This window comes from Arachis duranensis, chromosome 7 (assembly GCF_000817695.3).
Source record: "Arachis duranensis cultivar V14167 chromosome 7, aradu.V14167.gnm2.J7QH, whole genome shotgun sequence".
Classification (NCBI taxonomy): Eukaryota; Viridiplantae; Streptophyta; class Magnoliopsida; order Fabales; family Fabaceae; genus Arachis; species Arachis duranensis.
In genome coordinates, this window is record NC_029778.3 from 12795964 (window position 1) to 12820782 (window position 24819).

General features: G+C 34.1%; 1 protein-coding gene and 1 pseudogene across 1 annotated transcript; both read right to left on the reverse strand.

Moving 5' to 3' along the window:
- Window positions 1–5018: 5018 nt before the first annotated feature.
- On the reverse strand, window positions 5019–5547 carry LOC107457802 (NDR1/HIN1-like protein 3; annotated as a pseudogene).
- Window positions 5548–19060: 13513 nt separating this feature from the next.
- On the reverse strand, window positions 19061–24556 carry LOC107457854 (bystin). Its single transcript, XM_016076027.3, has 12 exons — window positions 24394–24556; window positions 23688–24050; window positions 23423–23549; window positions 23261–23312; window positions 22799–23126; window positions 22328–22407; window positions 21622–21669; window positions 20719–20865; window positions 20425–20497; window positions 20271–20346; window positions 19978–20077; window positions 19061–19407 (listed from the first exon to the last, which is right to left on the reverse strand). Exons 2-11 carry the CDS (start codon window positions 23991–23993, stop codon window positions 19998–20000), a joined length of 1317 nt encoding a protein of 438 aa, XP_015931513.1. The 5' UTR covers window positions 23994–24050; window positions 24394–24556; the 3' UTR covers window positions 19061–19407; window positions 19978–19997.
- Between the last annotated feature and the right edge of the window lie 263 nt (window positions 24557–24819).

Sequence of the window (24819 nt, forward strand, 5' to 3'; positions counted from 1 at the left end):
TGCGAAGAAAGGATGTCTCATTGGTTAAAGTTGCTTGGGAGCGAGCAGGAGTTGAAGAGCACACTTGAGAATTGGAGTCTGAGATGCAAAAGGATTATCTCGAGCTTTTCCCAAGTAATTTAAATTTTGAGGGCAAAATTTCTTATTTGAGGGAGAGAATGTAAGAACCGCAACTAATTAACCGGTTAATTAAGTGATTAATTGCCCAAATTAGATTCCAAAAAGTTAGAGAGAGAATTTGAGGATTTAAAGGTGATTTTTGGACTCAGTGTGTCTTTTTGAGTCAGAAAATGTACTTTCTGTAAAAAATTGTAAAAAATTACGAACCGGTAATTGAACCGGTTCAAGTCTGTCCGGTATTGCACGAATAAAGTAAAAACCGTCAAAAACCTTAGGAAAATATTAGAAGTTGAAAACCGGGCGTTAATTTTAAAGGTTTGACCCGAAGTTGGGCCAAACGGGCTAAAAACGCTAACGGATTGGACCGGACCCAAGTTGGGCCCAAGCCCAACATATAAAATGGTTCATAAGTGAACCCATTTCAGCATAACACATAAACAAACACACTCACACAGCTGAGAAATAGAAGAAGAGAGAAACCCCAAGAACACTATTCACCTTCTTTTTCTCTTGCTAATATCTTGAGCTACGGTGCTCCGATTTGCGTGCTGTCAGCGGCTACGCGTTCCTTGTGAAGCGCTCTACAAAACCCATATAAGAAACTGGTAAGGAAAGCTCGAATCTCTCTCAGATTCTCTCCTCAAAATTTCGGGTTTATAGGGTTTTTTATTAAACGAGTTTTTGTGATTTTGGATGTTTAGGTTTGCTTTAAGACTTGCTTAGCATTGGGTTTTGACATCCAAATCTGTGGGAGACGGTAAGAGCCACTAAACCCTTGTGAATTTGTGTTTAATTGGAACCCTAGGTTGATTTGAGGTGATTTATATGTATATAGTTTGATTATTATGGCTTTGGGAGCTCTTAGAACTTATTTGTGCTTATTGGAAGTTTTGACATCCAAATCTGTGGGAGAAGGTAAGAGCCACTAAACCCTTGTGAATTTGTGTTTAATTGGAACCCTAGGTTGATTTGAGGTGATTTATATATATATAGTTTGATTATTGTGGCTTTGGGAGCTCTTAGAACTTATTTGTGCTTATTGGAGTGGAATTGAAAGTTTGGATTGTAATTGGAAGCTTGTTTGTGCTAATTTTGGAGGTTAGGTGCATAAAGGGAATCGGTCAAGGTATGATTTCGGTTTCCTCTATGTAGTATATCATACTCATGGACACATAGGCTAGTGACCAATAGGATAGGTTGAACTAAAATGATGGTTGGTGTGTTAAATGTTGATGAATTGATGAATGTTGGGTTGATTGTGATGAATTATAATAATATGATGATGTTGAATTATTGTATGAATTGGAAGTTGGTTCCTTATGATAATTGTAGTGTTATGATTTATGAAATGGTGGATTTGATGGTGATTTGATCATAAGTGTTATATAGTTGATGTTAGAATTGAGAGTAATGAAATGAGAGGGAGAATGTGGTAAGGTTGGTGTATTATGGTACAACTAGTACATTTTGATGACAAGTGGAGTTTTGGAATGGTATGGTATAGTTTGGAATGTGTATGGAAAGAAATTGTGTAAATTGTGAAGTTTGGTAAAATTGAGTTTTTGGTAAACTTTGTTCAATCATAACTTTTGTCTCGTTTTCAAAACTGCTTCAAATTTGTTTAGAATTAAAAATCTTTAAAAACCCTTTAAAACGGTATAAAGTTTGTGAAAATTGGAATTTTGTAGAGGAAGTTATATGATCATTCAAAGTTGGTGTTAAAAATCTGAAATTCTGCAAAGTTGCAGAATTTCTTGATTACTCATAGGTGCGGGCACACACTCTTGTGCGGATGCATACCCTGCAAAAATTTTGACCTGTGCGGACGCACACACATCTGTGCGCACGCACAGGTAGGGAAGTGCGTTCTGTTCGCAGCGCTAGCACAGCTTGTGCGCGCACATAATCAAGGAAGAATTTCAACCTGTGCAGACGTACAGGCTTGTGCAGACGCACAAGTTGGGGAGGCTGGTCTGTTGGGGGCGCTGGCACAGGTTGTGCGAGTGAACAGATCCTTGTAAAACTTGACATCTGTGCGTACACACAATCCTGTGCGTAAGCACGCATTTTAAAACTCTCAGGAGTGTGCACACGCACAGTCCCTTGTGCGGCCGCACACACCCTGTTTCTCAAAATTTTATTTGTTTTTAACTATTCTGCCTTCCCAACATCGTTGTAAGCTTCTTTATACCATTTTAAGACTTTTGCGCCTAGTTTTGAGTATTAGAACATGGGATATAACTTAAGGGTTCTAGCAAATGATTTTATGATAGATTAGAAAACGGAGGCTTAGGTTTCTGGCGTGCTGAGAATGGTTTGACACTAGGTGAAGGATGATTGATATATGTGATGAGGAATGATGAACTTTTGATATTTGGAAAATGAGTTATGAATGGACAGTGGTTAAGATGAGTCGGGGACTCGGATTGAGATTATGGATCTCTGTATACTAAAAATACTTTTGAAAACCACGGAAATAATATTTTTATATGATATTATGAGACGTTATGCGCCTGGCAGAGATGGTGGTTAATCCCGCCTGTCGAGGTAGCGGCGGCGGCGTAAGGATGGTGGTTAATCCCGCTTACATTGAGATGTGATGTCTGATGCAAGAGTATCCCGCTCGCATCCCTTCGGATCTATAGGGCGAGCAGGCGCCGGTACCTGGACAGTGATCCGGGCACTATATCTCGGGGGTTCCCATATGAGAAATCTGAAGGGCAACATCTTCATGGAGATGTATCGGGTTGGCAGTTGAACCGACATTGTGATATCACAGCCAATAGGGCAGGCATTCATCATTTGTATTTTCGATCTATTTGTATTCTTTATTTAATTGCAATGGCTTGCCTAATTGAATAACATGCTTACTTGCTATTTGAAATATTTGCCTTATATGCTTCTACTTGTGTATTACTTGTATTGTATATTACATGTGTTTTCTGCTGGGATTGAGGAGGTTCAGAAGGCAGTGGCGATGAGATCGCATGGAGGATCGGTTGGTGAAGGCTGTGGGACATCGGTGTTTGGTTAGAGTAGAAATCTCCTAAGATAGATTACCTGGTTTATTTAAGATAATGTTGGTATATTATGCTTATTTGTTTTAGAATGCTTAAGTTTGAAATCTTGTGATGGATATGGAACTTAGGATTGCCTTTGGCGTCCCGGGGTCTTATATCCTACATCACTAGAAACTGTTACCATAATGAGAACCTCCGATTCTCATACCATATTTTTTTGTGTTTTTCAGATGCAGGTCGCAATCCACCTCGGTGAGTTGCTCTGGATCGTGACAGAAGCGGAGTATCTTGGATTCTTTTGGAGTCTTTTTGGTTTATTTTGTTTATACATCTCTCATTTTGTATTTTGTTTGCCTACAGGCATGTATTTGAGAGAACAGAACTTGTATAAGCTGTTTTCACTGTATGGTTCTGTGTTCCTGTATATGGCTAGCCGGCTTAAACTCCGCGAGTCGTGACTGGTTTCCTATGATATTATATACTTATCTTTTGTTGTATCTTATCTATTTCTTGTACCTTAAGCTAGTAGCTTCGTAGTACATTTTGCGCTTTTGAAATTCTGTTTTTGAGTTATATCCTTCATCAGGCTTCTAGATTATACTATTCTTTCTATATATATTATGTAAGAGTTTAGAATTGTCGTAATCTCTGATTAACCTTTGCTTTGCGACGCGTGGTAAGGCCTAGGCTAATTAGGGTGTTACAGGATGCGAGCGATAGGGATGAAAGTCCCGAGCGGCGAAGATGCGTCGAGCGAGCAGCGTGGGTGCGAGTGGCGCAGATTAGACAGCAGTGCGACGGGAGAGTGGCGATGATGCAAGAGTGCTGCATGGACAATTCACGATGGGATGCGGGGAGGGAAAGCAGCAGTGCGATGGTGGTTGTCTTTCCTGCGCGAACGGCAAATGAGGTGGCAGAGAAGGATGCAAGGATGACCGGCGATGGCGTATGAGGACGATGCAACGGGGGCACGATGAAACCGCGGCAACATTGGACATTGGGGAGATGGATTAGGATTTGTGATTTTGTATGGTGAATGGTAAATGGAAGTAAAAATAAATTAAGGTAAATTTTGATTCAAAAATACCATTAATATCAATTAATTAAATTTTTAATTTAAAAAATAATTTAAAATTAATAATTATTAATTCAAATTATTTACAAAGTTAACTAGTTTATGTTGTCTACCTATACTTTTCTTACAGAATATGATAATTAATAGAATAATCTTACTAAATAACTAACAAAAATTTAACTAATAAGAAATTAACAATTATTTTTAAATTATATTTTATATTAATTAATTATTATTAATTAATAATTATTTTAATTTTTTTAATTATAAAATTAATAATTATAAATTATAATCGTTTAAAATTGATTGATTAAAAATTATCTACCTATACTTTTTTATGCATATTATAAACATTGGAAAAATACCACATAGCTTTCACAAGTATACAACACAATTCATATTCATTTAAATTAACAGATAAACCCTCAAACCCACAAAGAAAGGAATAAAAGAAGACAGATTTAATAAGCGATCGATTTGAAGTTTTGCACTATGAAAGCATAGTTTATTCTTTATGAGAAAGTCTAGGAGATCAGTAAATTTTATAGTTTTTAGCCATTAATTAATTATCAATGATATTTTTAATGGTGTAAAATTATATTCAATGGTATAAAATTATTTAATTTATTTTTAATTGTTAAGTAATAGCCAAAATTTAACAAAAATATTAGTCCTAACACTTCTTATTATTTATTACATGGAATCATGTATACTGATTCACATTATTATACAAAGTCAAATAAAAAATAAATAAAATAAACAAACGAATTAACTTAAATAACGATCAAATCCAATCCAACAGGATTGCCTATCTTACGCATTGCCACCCCTACACGTAAAAATCAGAAATCAATATCGCACTTGGTGGGCGTAAAGAAGGTGAAAGCATTGGTGGCATTGACGAATGGAACCTTGAGATCACACTTCACTTTGGGCCTGTAAGTGCGAGTAATAACATCACCCAGCCTAAACCTCATCCTGAAGTAGAGCTTCACGTAGATATCAAAAGACCTACTGTTCTTGTCATCGCTGATCTGTGAATAGCGGCTATAATCAAGAAAAATGTTCTCTTGTCCGGAGAAAACACCGCTCATGGCGTTGGTTTGCTTCTTGTATTGCCTAAAGGAGTTCATGAAAGTGATGACGTCGGCGGTGGCGAATTGCGTGTCCATGAAGAAGGCTTTGGCTAAAACCTTGTCGTAGTAGATGCTGAGCTTCTTGTTTGAGCACCATGTTGTAGCGGAGTTGGGTGGTGTTGCTGTTGTAATCGAATTGCGTTATCTCTGCTTCCTTGACGTACAACTTGAATATGCGAGGTTGAACCTGGTTGAATTATTATCAGCCATGCTTAATTAATTAAGAGATAGAAATAGATGTGATGATTGAATTGTTGTGATGATGAGTATATATAATAGAATTGTAAAAGAAGGCACTAACGCGGTTGTGGAATTGACCGGGGTGCATCTTTCGATACATGTAGCATTGTTGAATTCACTCTCTTTTCTCTGTATCTTCCGAAATCGCCACGAACCAACTGAAGAAAATTCCACGCGAGCTCAATGAATTCAATAAGTTTCTCTTCAAAATTATTAAAACAAATCGATTTTTATGGACTGTTTCATACATGTTCATGTAAAAATAATGATAGTAGTTAGCTTTACCTGAATTTCTCCTGTGGGAATTATATGGAGACGCGCCAAATTTTGGTACAAAAGTTAGAAGTTGTAATATATTATTTATATAACACTTACTCTACGGGACACGTTAAAAATATCTTTTTATAAATATTTTTATTTAAAAATATAATTTATTTTTTTAGTTCTATAAACTATAAAGCACGGATACTTCTTTGATTTATCGGATATACATCAATATTCGTTTGACACGCGTGTTTTGTGTGTTCAACTGTATCTTAATAAAAAAATAAAAAATTATTCATTAAACATGTTTAAATATACTTAAATATCATCACATATTAACATGTTCAATCTTATTTTTAACGTATATTTTTTAAATGAATTCAGAAATAGAGGCGATTAGCCGTCGATATAATCCTAATTATTATTTAAGCTTGGATGCATAATTAGACCTTCAAGTCCAGAGACTCGCTGCGTATCCAAATTCCAAATATTCATTTCGTTTTTTAGTTACTTGGTTGATTACATGTACTATCACTAAGCAAATTTAGTCTTTTATTTTTTGGAGCACAAAATAGTAGTAATTAGTTCTTACTGTAGTATTACAATGCTCATATACTTTGTACTTCATTATATCGTATTACAAGGATTCATTCAAAATATTTAAAGAATCTTTTTAAGAAAATTAGTAATATTAGGGTGACGTGTTGCTTTAGGTGAGTTATAACTCCACTTAATCAATTATTTGAGGTGTGTTATAAATTGGCTGTTTTAACGAAGTTAGGTTGGTCTAGTGGTTAGCTCACTAGTCCGCTTAAGTAAGGTTGGGGGTTCGAATCCCGCCTTATGCATGCAGCAACCCAGCAGCAAACCCTTAAATGGAGCTCAGTACCGCGACGGATTAGTCCTTGACCTGTCGGGCCGAGAAATACCGTGGGAAACCAAAATAAATCGGCTGTTTTAATTATGATGAATTAGTATTTGATCTTAATTGTAGGCTTATTCATGTTAATGACCTTAAATGACATAATTTTTTTATATTTATTTTTTTATATTTATTTAAGAAGTTGTAAATTTGAGTCTTTTTATTTTTGATAAAAAAAATTGTAGGCTTATTCATAACTTACAATAATAATCTTATGAGATTGCTATACATACTTGTCTTTTTGGCATTCCTCCTCTTCCTTCTTCTTTTTCTTTTCTTTTTTCTTTATATTTCTCCTTCTTTTTTTTGCGGTCTTTCTTCTTTTTCTTTGCTTATTTGATTCTCACCGTCATTCTTTTTGTTGTTGTTATTGTTGTATTTTTTCTCCTCCTCTTTCTATTGATTTTACAACATTATATATATTTTTTCTTCTTCGTTTGATATTTTCTCCCAAAAAAATTATAAGAAAACAAAATAAGAAGATGAGGAAGAAGAAGCAATAGCAGATGCGGAGGAGGAAGAAGAAGAGTTTTGAATTATGCAGAATTTATCAGAATAAAAATACACCAAAATTTTTTAACAATACACAGAAATTTCTTAGTTTTTACACCGAAATTTTGCTACAAATACACAAAAATATTTTCTTTAGTGTTGCATTTTTTATTTTTTTTCTTTATTTTAGTTGAATGAATATAGGTTCATCATCTTCCAAGTAATGTTGTATCATTATGTGCTTCTTCATCTTCTTTGTTTAATTTTTTTGTTTTTATTCTTATTAAGAAAGTAAAACAAGAAGAAACTTGAGAAGATAAAATAAGAAGAAAAAGGTGAATAAGAAAAAATAAAGAAGATGATGATGATGGTGAAAAAGAAGAAGAAGCAGCAGCAGCAGAAGATGATGAAGATGAAGAGAAAGAGGAAGAATTTTGAATTATGCAGAATTTATCAGAATAGATATACACAAAAAAAATTTTATAGTTCACCGAAAGATTTTCAAAATACACCGAAATATTTTCAAAAGTACACAAAATGAGAATGGAACAGATTCATCACAATAATAATTCAGATTCAAAACTTCTACACTGAAAGTTTGCTACAAATGCACAAAAATATTTTCTTTTATGCATTTTTTCATCTTTTTTTTTCTTATTTCTATTTTACTTTTAGTTGAATGAATGTAGGTTCATTTTTTCAGATAATTTTGTAGCATTATATGTTTCAAGTAAAATAAGAAGAAACTTAAGAAGGTAAAATAAGAAGGAAAAGATGAAGAAGAAAAGAAGAAGAAGAAGAAAATGATGAATGATGATGATGAAAAAGAAGAAGTAGCAGTAAAAGACAAGGAGGAGAAGGAAGATGAAGAGTTTTGAATTATACAGAATTTATCAGAATAAAAATACACCGAAAAATTTTTACAGTACACTGAAAGATTTTCAAAATAACCCGAAATATTTTAAAAAATACACCAAAGGAAAATGAAACAGATTCATCACAATAATAATTCAGATTCAAAACTTCTACACCGAAATTTTGCTACAAATGCACAAAAATATTTATTTTAATGCACTTTTTTCTTTTTTTTCTTATTTATTTCTTTCTTTTAGTTGAATGAATGTAGATTCATCCTCTTTCAAGTAATTTTGCAGCATTATGTGTTTCTTCTTCTTCTTTGTTTGATTTTTTTGTTTTTTATTTTTGTTAAGAGAGTAAAACAAGAAAAACTTGAGAATGTAAAATAAGAAGGAAAAGATAAATAAGAAAAAAAGATGGTGATGGTGGTGACAAAGAAGAAGAAGCAATAGCAGAAGATGAGGAGGAAGAAGAGGAAGAGTTTTGAATTATCCAAAACTTATTAGAATAAAAATACACCAAAAATTTTCTACAATACACTAAAAGATTTCCAAAATACACCGAAAATTTTCTAAGCTACACTTAAACGAAAATGGAACTGATTCATCATAATAATAATTTAAATTCATAACTCCAACACTGAATATCTTTATTAATTGTGACACAAACTCAGTTTAAAAACAACACACAAAAATGACTGAATTATCAACAAAAATACATCCAAATCAATTTTGAATCAAGCAACGTCATCAATATGGCAAAAATTTTATGATAACGATAACAATAATGACGACAACAATAGCGACGATACGTATAAAAAGAAGACGACGATGACTTTAATGATGATGATCATAATGATAAAGATGATGGAGGAGAAGGAGAAAAAGGAAGGAGGATAAAGATGATGGAGGAGAAGGATGAAGATGATCAAGATTCTTCTAAACTTGTGGAGACTGAGAGCTTTAATGAAGATGTCAGCCAATTGAACTTGTTGGGATATATGATGGAAGAAGACGTTGCTGCACAATTTCATCTTGAACAAGGTGGCAATTGACTTCAATGTGTTTCGTACATTCATGAAAAATGGATTTTTAGCAATGTGCAGGGCCGCTTGACTATCGCATAGGTGAATGGGCAGGATGAGGTACGAATAAATCAAAAAGGAGATCCTTAATCCACTTCGATTCGCGTGTCACCTTAGCCATTGAGCGATACTCAGCTTCAGCAAAAGAGGCAGAGACTGCCTGTTGTTTCTGAATTTTTTTATGAAGTGAAAAAGTTGCCAAAGTTAAACAAACCACCCTATAAAAGACTTGTGAGTTAGAGAACAACTCGTCCAATCGGAGTCACACTACCCATATAAGTGTAAATCATTGTCCCTTGGGAGCAGAATACCTAGGCTAGGATGGCCCTTTAGATAACTAACAATTCTCAAAGCAGCTTGCCAGTGTTCTATGCGAAGAGTTTGTAACTGTGACAAAATAGTCACACTGTAAGCTAAATCGGGTCTAGTAAAACATAAGTATATCAACCTTCCAATAAGTCGGCAATAGCTACTAGGATTAGAAATTATAGGATCAGTAGCTGATGCTAACCGATGATTTTTCTTACATGATGTAGTGGCCGGCTTAGCACCGAACACCCCCACCTTCAGTGGTGATGTCCAAATCATATTTTCTCTGACACAAGAAAATGCTAGTGGGAGACCAAGCAACCTCAATTTTCAAGAAATACTTTATCCTACTTAAATCTTTCATGTAGAAGCACTGGTGAAAATATTGTTTAAAATTATAAATTATAGCACCATTATTTTCTATAATTACAAGGTCATCAACATACACTAGCACAACCAAGCTACTTGTACTATCGATCAACCAAGAAAAAAACTTTTTTCAAAGTAACTAAAACTTCCGTCTTTTTTTTTCAACAAATATATTCAGACCGCACGTGAATAATCATCCACAATAGTTAAGAAATATGATACTCCACATGAAAAAGAGGTTCTATAAGGTCCCATAAGTCATAATGAACAAAATAAAAAATATTTAATGCATGATACTCACTCAAGGAAAATTTATTTCTTGTTTACCTGGATTTTTCACAGTGAGAACAGGAAAGAAAGAAAAGGGTAAAGGGAGAAGAGAGGGAGAACAATGAGGAGGGGAGAGCATCATCGGCAGAGGAAGACGGAGGAGAAGTCACCGCTGTCCAGCTCGCCACCGCACTCTGCCCTGTCTCGCGTTGTCACTGCGCAATGCGTCGCCGACAGCCATGCAAGGAGGTGGCGTCGCCGTCCCGTGGAGCTGCGTCGCCGTCATCATCGCAAGGAGCGTTGCGTCGCCGCAAAACTGTCGCCGTCATCGAGCTCAAGACGGAGAAGAGAGCGCGGTCGATGAGTGAGAAAGGATGGAGGCTAGGTTTTGTCGCTGTATAACTCCATTGCTACCTCTAATGTGCCCTGTTGAAGCTTCTGGAGCCCGCTCCAGCTTTTTTGCAAATTTTATTAACCTCATTGCTGGTACATTTCTCACTTAAAACATGAAGCATTTGCATAATTTTAAATATGGATGTCCTAATCTCTTATGTCAAATATCGAATTGATTCTCTATTTTTATGTGACAAGCTTGAGTCTTGTGTGTGCCACGATACCAATAAAGTCTATCTTTTCGTTCACCTGCTCCAATAAGCATTTTGAAAGTGCGATCCTGCATAACACAAACTTTGTCAATTAAATTCACAAGACAATTTTTCTCATCTATTAATTGAGAGACTGAGATCAAATTGTATTTCAATTCAGGCATATAAAGAACATTTTTTAACTCAAGCCCTCCGTCAAGTATCACTGTTACTTGCTTGCATGCTGCCACCTATTCACCATCAGGTAACCTTACTGGACACCCTCGTATAATTTTTCTTTTCCACAAATTTTTCAAGATTCCAGTCATGTGGTTGGATGCACTACCATCAACAATCCACAAATTAAACATTCTCTTACCGATCATTTTTTCATAATCTTCAGGCTTTTGCTTGTCAATCATATCTAGTATCGCCATCCATGGTTCATTAGTTGAACCTATCTTCTTAAGTTTATTCGTGTCTGCATCATCGGCCTGACTTCAACTAGCATGCATCACATTTGCACGTGCTTGAGCTCTATGGTTTTCAGCCCCTTGATGCCATGAACTTTTGTCACTACTCCTTCCTTCATATCATGGCCATTCTTTTCACATTTCGAGCAAGTCACCATCTTTTCTCCATAGTAACCATGTCCTCTCGCTTTGCTTCCTGTTTGTATTGCAATGCGCACAACCATCCCTCTTTCTTCTATTGACTTCGTGATTGTTCTGACTCTCTTCTCCTAAATCTACATCGTGTAGATACAGTTCAATGAGGACAAAGAATCTGCTGCCAAGATATTTGACCTTACCATGCCATAGCTTACACCATCTAGTCCCATCAACAGCTGATGAACCTTCTCTTCCTCTCTTCATTTCTCAAGTTGACTTCCAATTCCGCACTTGCAACTGCTACAGATACAAATAGGCATTTGTTCACAATTTGCTAGTTCATCCCATAGGACCTTTAATTTTTTAAAATAAGTTTTCATGTTCATACTCTCTTGCTTGCATATTGACAAATCCACCTTTAGTTGCTGGATCCACGGGCCATTCACCACAGAAAATCATTCCTTGATGTCTTCCCACAACTCTTGTGCGGTTTCTGCATAATCCACAGTCGATCGCAGATTTGGTTTGATTGTGTTCAAGATCCACTATATGATCATGGACTGTACCGTCCACCAGTCCTCTAGTTCGGCCACATTTTTCTTTAGTTGGGAGTGCGTTTTATCGATAAATTCCCATTTTCTCCGAGCACGAAGAGAGATTTTCACAGCTTTGACCCATTCATTATAATTTTCTCCACACAGTTATACTTGCGTGATTATGTTGCCAGGGTTATCACCATATGGCGAGTAAATCTTTATCGTCCCTCCTTCTAGGATTTTTTATTTTTCTCCAATGTTCTTCTCTGATTTTTCAGCTACTGCCATGGTTTTACAAGCTGCCCTTCATTCTTTTTTTGTGTTTGTTGGGTATCAGAGCACGTGCTCTGATACCATAATAGAAATTGTTCTGTCCAATCTGCTTTCTTCATTTCATAAACCACACATATATACAACTGATATCCTCACACAGCAGCAAAACTTTTCTAAAATATCGAGACTAATTATAAACTAAACAACAGAAATCCTCCTAAATTATATACAAACTGATACTATCTATATTTACTTGTATTTCCAAATTACAACTCAGCTATTGATTGATATTTTCTATATTTCGCTAAGCTTTTCATTATTTTCTATATTTGTGATGCAGATTTTTGCAAACTACTATCAGCAAGTACACCGAGTCGTATCAAGTAATACCACGAGAATGAATTATCATTCCTACGAGGATTAATAGACTAAGCATGCAATAGTCAATTAATTAATCTAGTCAGACAATCAAAATTTAGGGTTTTAGAGATCTTTAGCATAAAACAGTGAATTAAATAGGTAAACAGTAAATGATTGAGAGAATAATATGGGTAAAAGAGTTAAGGTTTCAGAGATGTTAAACTTTAGGAGGAATGCTTTTCACTTTCGACTTTAATCATGTAAGATGTATCTATGGCAAATCATTAGTAATCAAATCCCAATCCCTTGGTAATTCAATTTCTCTTAACTTAATAAACCACCAATTCCTTGATTAATTGATTATGAAAAGAGGTGAAGTGCATTCATTGATTTAGAAACCACACAATTCACAAGAGTTAGCCCTAGTTGATTCCATGTCACTTATCAAGTCTAGTTTCAAAACTTAAAGAATTGTGAGAAGGAGTTTTCAAGCTTAATTCCAAAAACCAAATTTTTCAATATAATCATTAGAATTCAGTTAAGATTAGAATAATTTCCCAATAGAATCGAACCCTTGTGATGAAGAACGAAATTTTTTTCTTGAGAAAACATCAATGCATTAATGAAAAGTAGACAAGCTATAACATTAGTCCATTAGAATTAACAGAGCTTCTAACCGTAACCAAGGAAATTAGTGACTCGTGCTAAGCTTCAAAACCAAAAATAATATATCAAAAATAGCCAAAAGGTCCTCCGTCAAAGTTTTTAAGAACCTTTTATACTAAATCCTAAAACAAAACCTAAAAATCAAATTCAAATTAAAATCTCACAGAATCAAATCATATCTTCCGCAATTAATCTTCAGCTCGCTTTGTGATTTAGATCCAAAGCTTAGTGCTTCAATCCTTTAGCATACAATGTGGGCTTGGAGTGATACTTGATTTGCTTATGGGCTTTTGGACTTTGGACGTGTGGCACGCCCGTTCATTGGCGTGTTGCACACCATGAATTTTTCAAGCCCTGTGAGCATCCAACTTGGACGTGTGGAATGCCCACTCCTTGGCGTATTGCATGCCAACTTTTAGCATTGGATGAGGCTTCGAAGGCGTGTAGAAATGGCACGCCCTTGTTGATTGGCGTGTGGCATGTCACAAAATTGCTTAATTCTGGAAGTCTACCTTGGCGTGTTGCACGCCTCCCTCTTAGCGTGTTGCATGCCAACTTTGAAGCTTCATATGGGGATGCCTTCCTTGGGCGTGTGGCACGTCCACCCTTAGTGTGTTGCACGCCTATTTTTTGTTTTAAAAGTGCCTTGAATTTGAGTGTCTGAAAAGGTGGCTCAACGTGCCACGCCCTTGTATTGACATGTGGCACACTAGCTTCTCTTTTGGTCTTGGAGAGCTTGATCCATGGGCGTGTGGCACGCCCTCTTGCTGGTGTTTTGTACGCCAGCTTCAACCTTTCCATCCTGGGAGGCTTGTCTTGATGTGTGTCATGCCCTTGCCTTGGCGTGTTGCACGCTACTTAAAAAGGCCAAAGTTGGAGTCCTTAGAGTTGGTTATTGCTGGGCGTTTGGGGCGCCTCTTTCTAGCGTGTGGAATGCCACTTTTTGTACCTAGGAGTGGAGCTGGCGTATGGCACACCAATGGTTTCTGGGAGGTGCACTTTGGCAAAGAAACAGGGTCGCAGGCATGTGGCACGCTAAGGTTGGGGTCTGTTTTTATGCGCTGGAAGATGAAGATTGTTTGTGATCCAAATTGAACGTTCACTATAGACTATTATATATTATTGGAAAGCTCTAAATATTAGCTTTCTAATGCCACTGAAACCACTTCATTTGGATCTCTATAACTCAAGTTATTCTTGTTGGAATATAAAGAGGTCAGGGTTGCAAATTCTCTTTAAACTTCCTTGGGCTAGTTTTCAACTCTTGCTTCCCTGGGAGGTTGTTTCCTCTTGCATGCCACCTTCCTTGCTTCTTCCAAAGGTTTCTTTGATTGTCCATCTCTTTCTTTGATTTTGTCTAAAATCTTTCAATAATTTTCTAAATATATCTCAAAAAACATTGATTAAAGCACAAAAATCTCAATTAAAATAAGAAAATCATTAACTTTATTCAAAGAAAAAATTTCAAGAAACATTGATTAAAAGCATGAAAATCTTAATAAAAATCAGAGATCACTAATTTTATTCAAAGAAATAATAACTAAAAATAACTAAAGATGTTCATACATCAATTTGGCTAAGCTTTCCGTTATTAATAATATATATAGGGTATGTGATTATTTTCTTTAAGTAATCATTCTTTAATTCATGGTGAAAATTCAAATGCAGTATCTTTATGTGAAGTTAATATTTAAGAACTGTGAGATAATTTGATAAATTTGATTCAATAATCATCCAACGAATTTTAAATATCTTTACATGAATACAACTATTTGTGAGTTTTTATTTTAGGTTACATTTGTTTGTTGAGACATGAAAACTAATATATAGACATGGTGGTATATGTCAACAGTTTGTTTTGTGAGATATGAATTTTTTATAGACACGGTTGTATATAAATACACATAAAATACATGTATTTTGTGTTCTTCCTTAAAACTAAGACACTGAGACACAATGGATATGACACAAAATTTGACTTTTTTACTCTTTCACTCTTTGTTCTCCCTCCTCATTTTTCTCTTTTTCCTTTTTTCTCTTCTACCGATACTCTTCTCTCTTGCTTCCTCCACCGTCGCTGCTATCGTCCCCGCGTCCTCTTCTTTTTGTCCTCCCTATTTTACTCTCCAGATCCTCTTCTCTTTTCATCTAGATCTATACTCCCACACCTACCATTTGAATTAAACAATATCCAAAAACGCAAATTGAAATAAAGAGAGAGAGAACTAAAAAATTGAATATGCATCTAGACCGTACAAGCGATGGATCCTAAGTCAAAATCAGAAACTATTGATAAAAATGACCGATTTTATAATTATTAACAGTGGAAGAGGGACGGGACTAGCGTCCCAGATGAGGACAATGGCGGGACCGAAGCTGATCACAAAGCCATCAACGAGCCACTAAAATGCCAAGCATTCAGTGTTGCTCAACGTTCCCAACTCAGCGCCGCCTCAACTCCCCTTCGCTTCTCTACCTCCATCAGCATTCTCCCCTTTCTTTTCACCTTTCTTTTTCTTTGGAAAAACTATCAAAAGTATCCATGAAGTTTACGAACGCTGATAAAAATACCCATAAATTAAGGAAATTAATGATGTACCCATGGAAGATGAGTGCCGTATGACAAAAGTATCCAAACCCTAATTTTTTGTTGATTTTTTTAATAAAATTTTCAAACTATCCCCACCCTCAACCTCAACTCACTTTTATAATCTTCCATAACTCAACATGCACCTTTAAAACTTGTCATGGAGTCCAAAACTACTCCTACAATAGATGAAATAAACCTTTTATGGTAAAAATTTTGGATAATAACGCAACAGAGGATTGCAGCACCGAAATTAACAAAAGAATCAATCAATACCGATGAAGAATCAGAGAAAGAATCATAAAGGAACAGTTTTAATCGTTTCATTTGTTTTTTTTCCTTTTTTTCTTAATTTGAGGGCTTTCTTTGTGTGAAGGAATTGACGAAAAAAATAGAAAAGCGCTCATCATACTAAATTTATTTGCTAGGAATCGGTCGAAGTCCTCTACCACCACCACCACCATTGATTTTGGTCTGGTCTATTATAGGAGTAGTTTTGGACTCCATGACAAAGGTTTTAAAGGTACAAATTGGGTTATAGAAGGTTGAAAAAGTGAGTTGAGGTTGAGAGTGAGGGTAGTTTGGAAATTTTATTAAAAAATTAATAAAAAAATTAGGATTTGGATACTTTTGTCATACGAAACCCATCTTCCATGGGTACATCATTAATTTTCTTAGTTTATGAGTACTTTTGTCCGCGTTTGTAAATTTCATGGGTACTTTTGGTAGTTTTTCCTTTTTTTTTTCTTTGTTCATGTTTGGTTCAATTATTTTTATTTTTTTACAATAATAATTATTGATTTAATTATTGATATAATTCTTTTGTTGAGTTTTTGGTAGTAATTTAGGTTAATGTTAAAATTTTCGTAGTAGTAAATGGTAGAAAATAATGGTGATTATAATAGTGATGAAGTATATTAAAAAAATAAAATTGACATTTATTTTATATATGTGTATTTTATATATTATCATTAAATACATTAAAAATTTTATGTATTTTTGTGTTTCTATTTTTTTGTATATTTATATATGTATCTATCTATATCAAAGACACTAACCAATCACGACCTTAATTCATATATGGACAACTTGTAAACATGAAAAGCAAGAAAGAAAAAAGATCGGGGAGGGTAGGGGAATTTTCCTCCTAGCCAGGTAATAAGAATAAACTATTTTAATACAATCGCAATAATGAAGTTAGCTTAATTGAATTAAATGGTACTTAGCTTATATACTATTATATATCTCTGTCTAACCTAATTTTGTCGGTGATCTTTTGTCAATAAATCATATGCAGGTAACACTAATTCAATTTGTAGTTTATTCCTAACTTCAAAATTGAAATCTTATGGTTCTTAATCTTTAAGTTTTTTATTTTTTATTTTTTAAAAAGGTACTATAAGCTTAGGTATTTAAACAAAACAAAATGTAAAATTTAATTTTAAAAGCTTAATTAAATTTGTTTGGCTTGAGCTAATTAAGACATTACATACACTCAATTTCTTACCTTAGAAAGTGTGATATATCATTAAAAAAAAAAAAGTTTGGCATAGATTACTTGTTTCCTGTGCTAAAATCTTATAATTTTTTATGCTAGTGAGATAAGAATAATAAAAAGTAAATTATAAATTTTTTAGTTATAAAAAATTTAATACTATATTATATTTAAAAAAACAAATTATTAAATAAATATACATAGATAATTTATTTGATTTGATTTATTATTATTATTATTCATAAAATGCGATGATGTTGCTTCATTTGTCTCCACATCCTTGATCCAACCTTGTGGATCACGTTATTATCGTGCAGCCTTTAATCCTCCATCTTTTGTTAGTTTTTTGTGTTCTCATCTCATCTCATCTCATCTCATCTCATCATGCATACCCATTTAGAAAAAAAGAAAAAAAGAAAAAAAAACACACACACACTGTTTCTATGTACCAAGGGGGCATATAGTTGGTGGAACTAAACTGTGTATGTGAATAAGACATTTGGAAAATCGAATCACATTAAGGTCAAAGAAAATGTGCAATGTGATATAGAAGTTACAAGATAGGTTTGATAGAAATTACCATCCTAATTCACCTTTAGGATTCAGAAATTTTAAGGCAATAGGTTCAAGATCTTCTTACAAATATTCGAACACAAGTACCAAATTAGTTTACCAAAACTTCCAAAAAGGACCCAACTCAATTTTTTGGCCGCTCAAGCTTTTCACCATTAATTCATTTATTATGTGCAGTGAAAATATTACTGTACAAAAAACTAATTCATATATTTGATCAAAGAAGATATTCTCAAAGATGTTATCGTACACCAACGCAAGTTGGTACAGATGAATGAGGGTCTGTGTTTCTTAACTATCTCTCCTGGGTTCGATACTCACTGGAAGATGGAAATGGAGCTTGCTTGCTTAGGAGGGTCGCCCACTTTGTGTACCTCTGCAGTACTCGAGAAATTAGTCATTAAATTTCCGACCTAATGGATACCCTGGTTCAAACAAAAAAAAAGATGTTATGCGTGCGTCTATTCATCTCATATCAGCATGGTCAATGTGAAACAAAAATTCAATTAATTATCCACACGACACAAACTTATAAATTTGGACAAAAACAAGTCTATAATAGGGTTTTTTTAAATAAATAAAATAATATTTTAATTATTAAAATAAATAATTTATAACATTTGTACTGAAATGCGTCCGCTTCTTTTATCCCGTTTACTCTTATCTCATTTACAATATAAACGAGATAAGATAACAGGAGATAAGGCCAAATAGAAAATGTAATTTATATATCATTTACAGTGTAAACGAAATACGTTTTATCTTATTTCGTTAAAATTATCTTATTTCGTTAAAATTATAAATGAAATAGGTGAATAATTATAACATTTATACCGTAAATAAGATCCGTAAAGACATTTTCAACAATTATAAAAGAATGTACAATTATTTATATTCTCCACAAACATTTCAATACTTCTTTTCTACTTATTTCTTCCGAAAATAAACCAAAATATCTATTAATAGTGGATACTTACATTTCAATACTTCTTTTCTACTTATTTCTTCCGAAAATAAACCAAAATATCTATTAATAGTGGATACTTAGTTGTAAATGTATATAGGAATTGCGAATGAAAAATAGTGATAATGGAAATAATAGTGTGTTTAAATACGTGTTATCTCCTTTACACTGTAAACGAAATAGAGAAACAAAGCATTTTCATAAAAACACTACAACTTATTTATTTCGGTAATTAAAACATTTATTTTATTTATTTTAAAAAATCCCTATAATAGTGTTTGCCTAGAAATAAAACTAATAACCAATCATCAGTAAATATAAATAAAATATTTAAAAATATTCCAGTTATGGACCAAAATTGGCGGTAGCAGTAACACAATGTGCAGCCACCCTAGGGAATATATCCTTCAAAATTATAATAAAAGCAACTGACATTAAAAAATTTTAAAAAAAAATATTAAGTTTGCCTTTAGCATGATGAATTATATTTTGCTACTCTAATGGAAAATAATACTGTTATATAATACTAAAGCTGCAAAGCCACCCACTGATTTAAGATGATTGCAAATCCTAATTTTTGTTCTCTCCAAAAAACAAACCTACGATGGAAAACAAGCATTTCAAGGCTTCAAAATCTAAATTAAATATCTAAATAAATAAAAGGTACGGATTCAAGATTGTACAAAGCTAAACCAACACATACATTCACTAAAAGTTTTGGAAGGAAAAATAAATAACCTATTTATTTCAGAATATAATGCTGATAAAAACTACACAAACCAGGCAGTATTTACTACTTAGTAATATTACTAAACCAACAAATTATGCCATGGATGTTTAAATTCTAGCTTCTGTTTTTTGTACCTGTTCTCTGAAGTGAAGGTATCATTTTCAGATGGTAAAGCGCCACCGGATTAATGAAATAAAAATGATTACCATCTTAAAATTTATTGATCCAATGGTAAAACCCCTTATATTACCTTGTCAACTGGAATCTAAAGTGAGATCCTCACTCACTAAAGAGGATCCAAACTGCTGTGACACTATTGTCATATCAGATATTTATTCAATTAACCAACAATTAATCAACACAACTTACCAAAAAGATGAATAAATAAAACAGCATTAAAACTTGAAACAAACTACTAATAACAATCTAAAGATTGTACCAGATCCATATAGAATTAAATTAGTCCTCCTCCATTGGAACCTCTGGAATGTCAAAACGATCTTCTTCAATGGGCTTGATAATCACAGATACTGGCGAAGGTACTGGGTATGTCAAGGAAACGGCAGGAGGTATAAAAGGACAAACAAAATCATGATTAGGAGGTTCCACAATATTTAGAGCTAGACATGTTACGTTTAATACACAATACCTTATTTCTCAAGATTGAAAATTGCTTTAAAATTGTCCATGCATTAAGCCAGAGCATTTAGAATCTCTTTAACAAAAGGATATAGATTGACATGAGATCTTCCTCCTTTTCACCTCGGTTTCGGCTGTGGTTCAGCTCTCTAATAATTTCAGGTGTAATCTGTAGCAAGGGAAAGTAAATTATGACCAGAAACTTAAAACACAAGCAAAGCAGCCCAGACAGGGATATGGAACTCACTAATCTATGACTTTGCTTTTCAAGTAGAATCCTTAAGTTATCCTTGTCTTCCTTTAGCAGCTCATTTTTGTACCTGAAAGAGACCTCAATCGAGAACATTAGATTAGAAAGCCTGCTGGAAATTTGATGATAATTACTACCTGGGACAAGGTAGATTATTAAGGCATCGACAACAAATTGATGGACATCAAGACTCTAAGAACATTTAATAACACAGAAATATTTTTTAAAACATTAACCAAGTGGGAAGAAACATTTATATCAAATGATCAAGGGAAATGGCAAATCACTGACCTCTGCACAAATGCAAGAAGTGTCTGGTGCCATATAACAGGCATTAGTCTAGTGTCGTCGAGAAATCTTATACAGTGAGCCACTACTGCATCAACAACCCGATACGGCAAAGCATATTTCTTCTCCAGTAAAATCTTTATGAAATAGCTGCAACGATTACCACAAATTGCCATGACATATTAAGGAAGAAAAGCTATTTTGATCGGATGCTTTATAGTGCTATATCATCTAAGACATGAACAAAGCAAATTAATTAAATCAGAATGCATTAAGGCTGTCCAAAATCTTTTGAATCCAATGTTTTGGGAGAAGACCATTGGTTTACCAGGCCCTATTATCGGGAATCCAATTAATCCAACTCAATCCATAGAGGTCCCAAAGGGGGTGGTCCTGGCTCTCCCAACAAGAACTTCTCTCATTTCCAATAGTCGAACCTCCTAGTTATAACCCGAAGCTTTAATGTTACATGGAACATTTTCTAATGAACTATATTATTTATTAATTAACTATTAAAGATTAACTTTATTTCATTTTTTTATAACAATTCACAGTTGATGTTATTGTCATTATGTATGCATCTTTATTAACATTATATGGGCATAGGGGGAAAGAGCGAAAGGAAAACCTTTGGAAATATATGCATACACATCTAAACAAATCATCCTCTATTTGAGATAGAACTAGGCATCTAGTATCTATTTGGTGCAAAGCATATGGTCTTCAGAGGACTTTCACTCAAACATGTTGAGAGCCTGGAAAGCTACAATCCACCGATGTACTGTTTTTCATGGTATTTTTTTATTTGGGAGGATCTTTTTTCCTCCATTTCTTTCTATTTGCTCTTCTATATCTTAATGAAATTTTTTGTTATCAAAATAAATAAATGGTTACAAGATTAAATACCTTGTGGTGCCACAATATTCCATCCTTGCCAGCCTCAATAGCGCAGCACTGTAAATAGATTGAGAGTTTTCAGTGAGTCTTGCATTGCAAACAAATCAATTTATATTTATTCTACATTAACATTTATGCACCAGGTATCCACCATTAACAGTAAATTTTCAAACTTTGACTAGCAGCAAATGCAAGGCTATCCTGCCTCTATAATATTGTATAACAAGATCGATTTTCTTTTGTTGTTATTGCTCAAAGCTGACATCAAACTGTCTTACAATAATAATATTTAATTCAATCCACGTGATGGTTTAAATTTGGGCAATGTCCACAATGCATCTTGCTAAACAAGGTGCATCATGCTTTGAAGAGCACATATATACAAACCAATTATTTGAACATTATAAACTTCTCCCGAAAGCTACTGATTTTTTAACAATGGCCAACACCCATAAAAAGCACCACCACTCTTTTATTAGATGCCTCTAAAAATCTAGACATCCATCAAGTGATCAACAACATTGAATATCAAAGAGAACATAACTAATTACACTATCCTTTCACCAATAATGATATGTTTCTCCAACTAAAGTCCAAGAAACCAACTCAAAAAAACCACTATACAACACATTTTACTGAACTGTAAGATACCAAGCACTAATGATGCTGCCAAATATTATAATTTCACAAGGCATAATTGACAAAGTTCACATACCTAGAATGGAATGAAGGAATAGAAACCTTTGACATGGCACTTCCGATAATGATCGCTTCCCTATTCTCGCATCTGCAAGACTGACGGTGAAAAATATTGTCAGATTTTCACAAGAAAAATGAATTAACATGTTGAGTTATAGATTGTATTGTAAACTAGTTTGTGTAAACTAGCATTATAAATCTTATTTGGCTTCAATAGCCAAATTCCAAATTATGATCACTAACAAACGTACATGTTTTTGTTCATTACATAGAACTTAAACCCAAACTAATCCGGATATAAATTGCTCTTTCAAACTTCTTGAAATTTAGAAATCAAATAGTCTTCAATATGCCAAAAGCTTAAAGAATACTACTATAGATTCAAATCAATTTTGCATTGCATATCAAATACTATCTGATAAAATATAAACAAATGATTTACAAACACAAAAGGTCAAAGCAATGTAAAGTATAAATAATTGCATACCTCACAGAGTGGAAACAAAATTCCCTTAAAGAATGCACCAGGTTTGTATAATGCCTTTTTGAGAGTTTCGTATACACTAAAATGCAGCTTTTTACTTTTCCTTATGTCCTCTCTCACTCTTGGAAGCAAGACAAGCTTGTAGAACCGTTCTGCCTTTTTCGTATTTAAATTAGAAGCAAAAATCCTAGTTACTTGATACAAAGCATGTGGTGACCAATTCTCAGGTTCGGTCAAATACAATATCTCTTCCCATTGTGCCATGGAAGGGACGGGTTTGATTGCCTTGGGTAATTTACCAGTGGTATATTTACTAAGTATTGTCCCTACTCTGCAGAGAGAAAATAGAAAATCAGTTGGGCATAATATCAAGCACATAGCAAGGTGCTAACAATCTCAACAAAAAGGAAGTTGTCCATCTGAACTCTATATGAACATAGAAAATTGAATTGGATTCACAATTACCCCTTGTATAAGTCAATTACGAACTGGTCCAATTTAGGCACCGATTGATGTTCTGGACAAAGAACAATATCATAAATAACAAGAAAGAATAAAAAGTCAAACCTCAAAAGAAAAGGAAACAACAAAAGTCGAAAAGGAAAAGCGGATGAATTCCAATGATACCCAAAGAAACAGAACCAGCCTTTTCTTTTATTTTTTCAACAATGAGATCTGCAAGTGTTTTCTGCCGATCCTGCCGGTTCGACAAGAAAGCCTCTATTATTCTCTCGTCCTCCTCATTAATATTCTCCTGAATTTTCAATATTATGAACAAGGAATAATCAAACACACTAATATAAATAAGCATATAATAATTTGCACTTTAAGATGCAGGGGATTCAAAGGTGCTACAAATGAGAATTTTGCATCAATGAGAGTGTTCACTCACTTCATATCCATCAAACTGGCTTTGAGTCTCGTCAAATCCAGGAAATTCATCGATATTGCCATCCTCGTCTTCTATGTCGATGGGCAGATCTTCAATTTCATGGAAGGAACTGTTGACATTCTCCTCTTCCTCCTTCTGCTGAATCAAAGCTTCCTTCATGATCTTGGAGGTGATGTTCGAATCAATCAACTTGGCTTCCTTCTGGTGCTGTTTGGGAGCTTTGGTGCGCTTTTTCCGCTTCACAGACTCAGTGCCATCAGGAGCAAACTGCTCTGGATTGAGAATCCTTTCCTTCCTCTTCCCCATTGATGAAGCGTCTTCTTATCCACCAAAACTGAAAACCGTCTCTATTGGTGTTTCTTTCTGCAAGAATCAATGGGAAAAAAAAAAGGGTTATAAAACTTGACTCAGTGATTAACAATGTTGAGGCATATCAGCATATGGTCATTAGTTCAACCGGTAGACGATATCATAATTAAAAATGCATTAAAACCCAAACTAATTGTCGCCAACACAATTTTTTTCCGATGAAAAAGCAATTTGCATGCATAAGGCAACAAAATAAATTCGTAACAAACAGCAATGATATGGAAAACCGTAATTGCATTTACATAATCATTATATGCTCATTTTTTTTAACCAATAATAACAATATTGAGTTTTCAAATTAAAATCAAGGTTTCTTACCCAAAAAAAAAGGGTTTACCTGCTCCACTGCTGGCAATGTAAGGCGACGGATTGGTGGTCGCGGCAGCAACTCTCACAGACGGCAGGAGCGCTGCAGCAGTGTGGTCAGGGGAGCTTTGTGGTTTTTTAACAAGAAAAGTTTTACGTGTTTGTAGGGGAAGAGAAAGGCGGATAATATTAGGGGTTTGGAGGGTTTTTAAAGTGTTTTTCACTTTTCAATACCAAAAGTCAATTTCAATTGAACCCTACAATAAATACATTCACTAGGATTTATTGGTTTTTTTTTTTTCCTACGCTTGTTTTATATACGTTTTTATTAAAAAGTAATTTATAAAAAAAGTCAAATAATTTATTTTTGAGAAAAAAGATAAATAAATTTTTAACTTTTTAATTCGAAAATACATAAGTTTTTAATTAACTAAAAATACAAAAATATCCATAACTT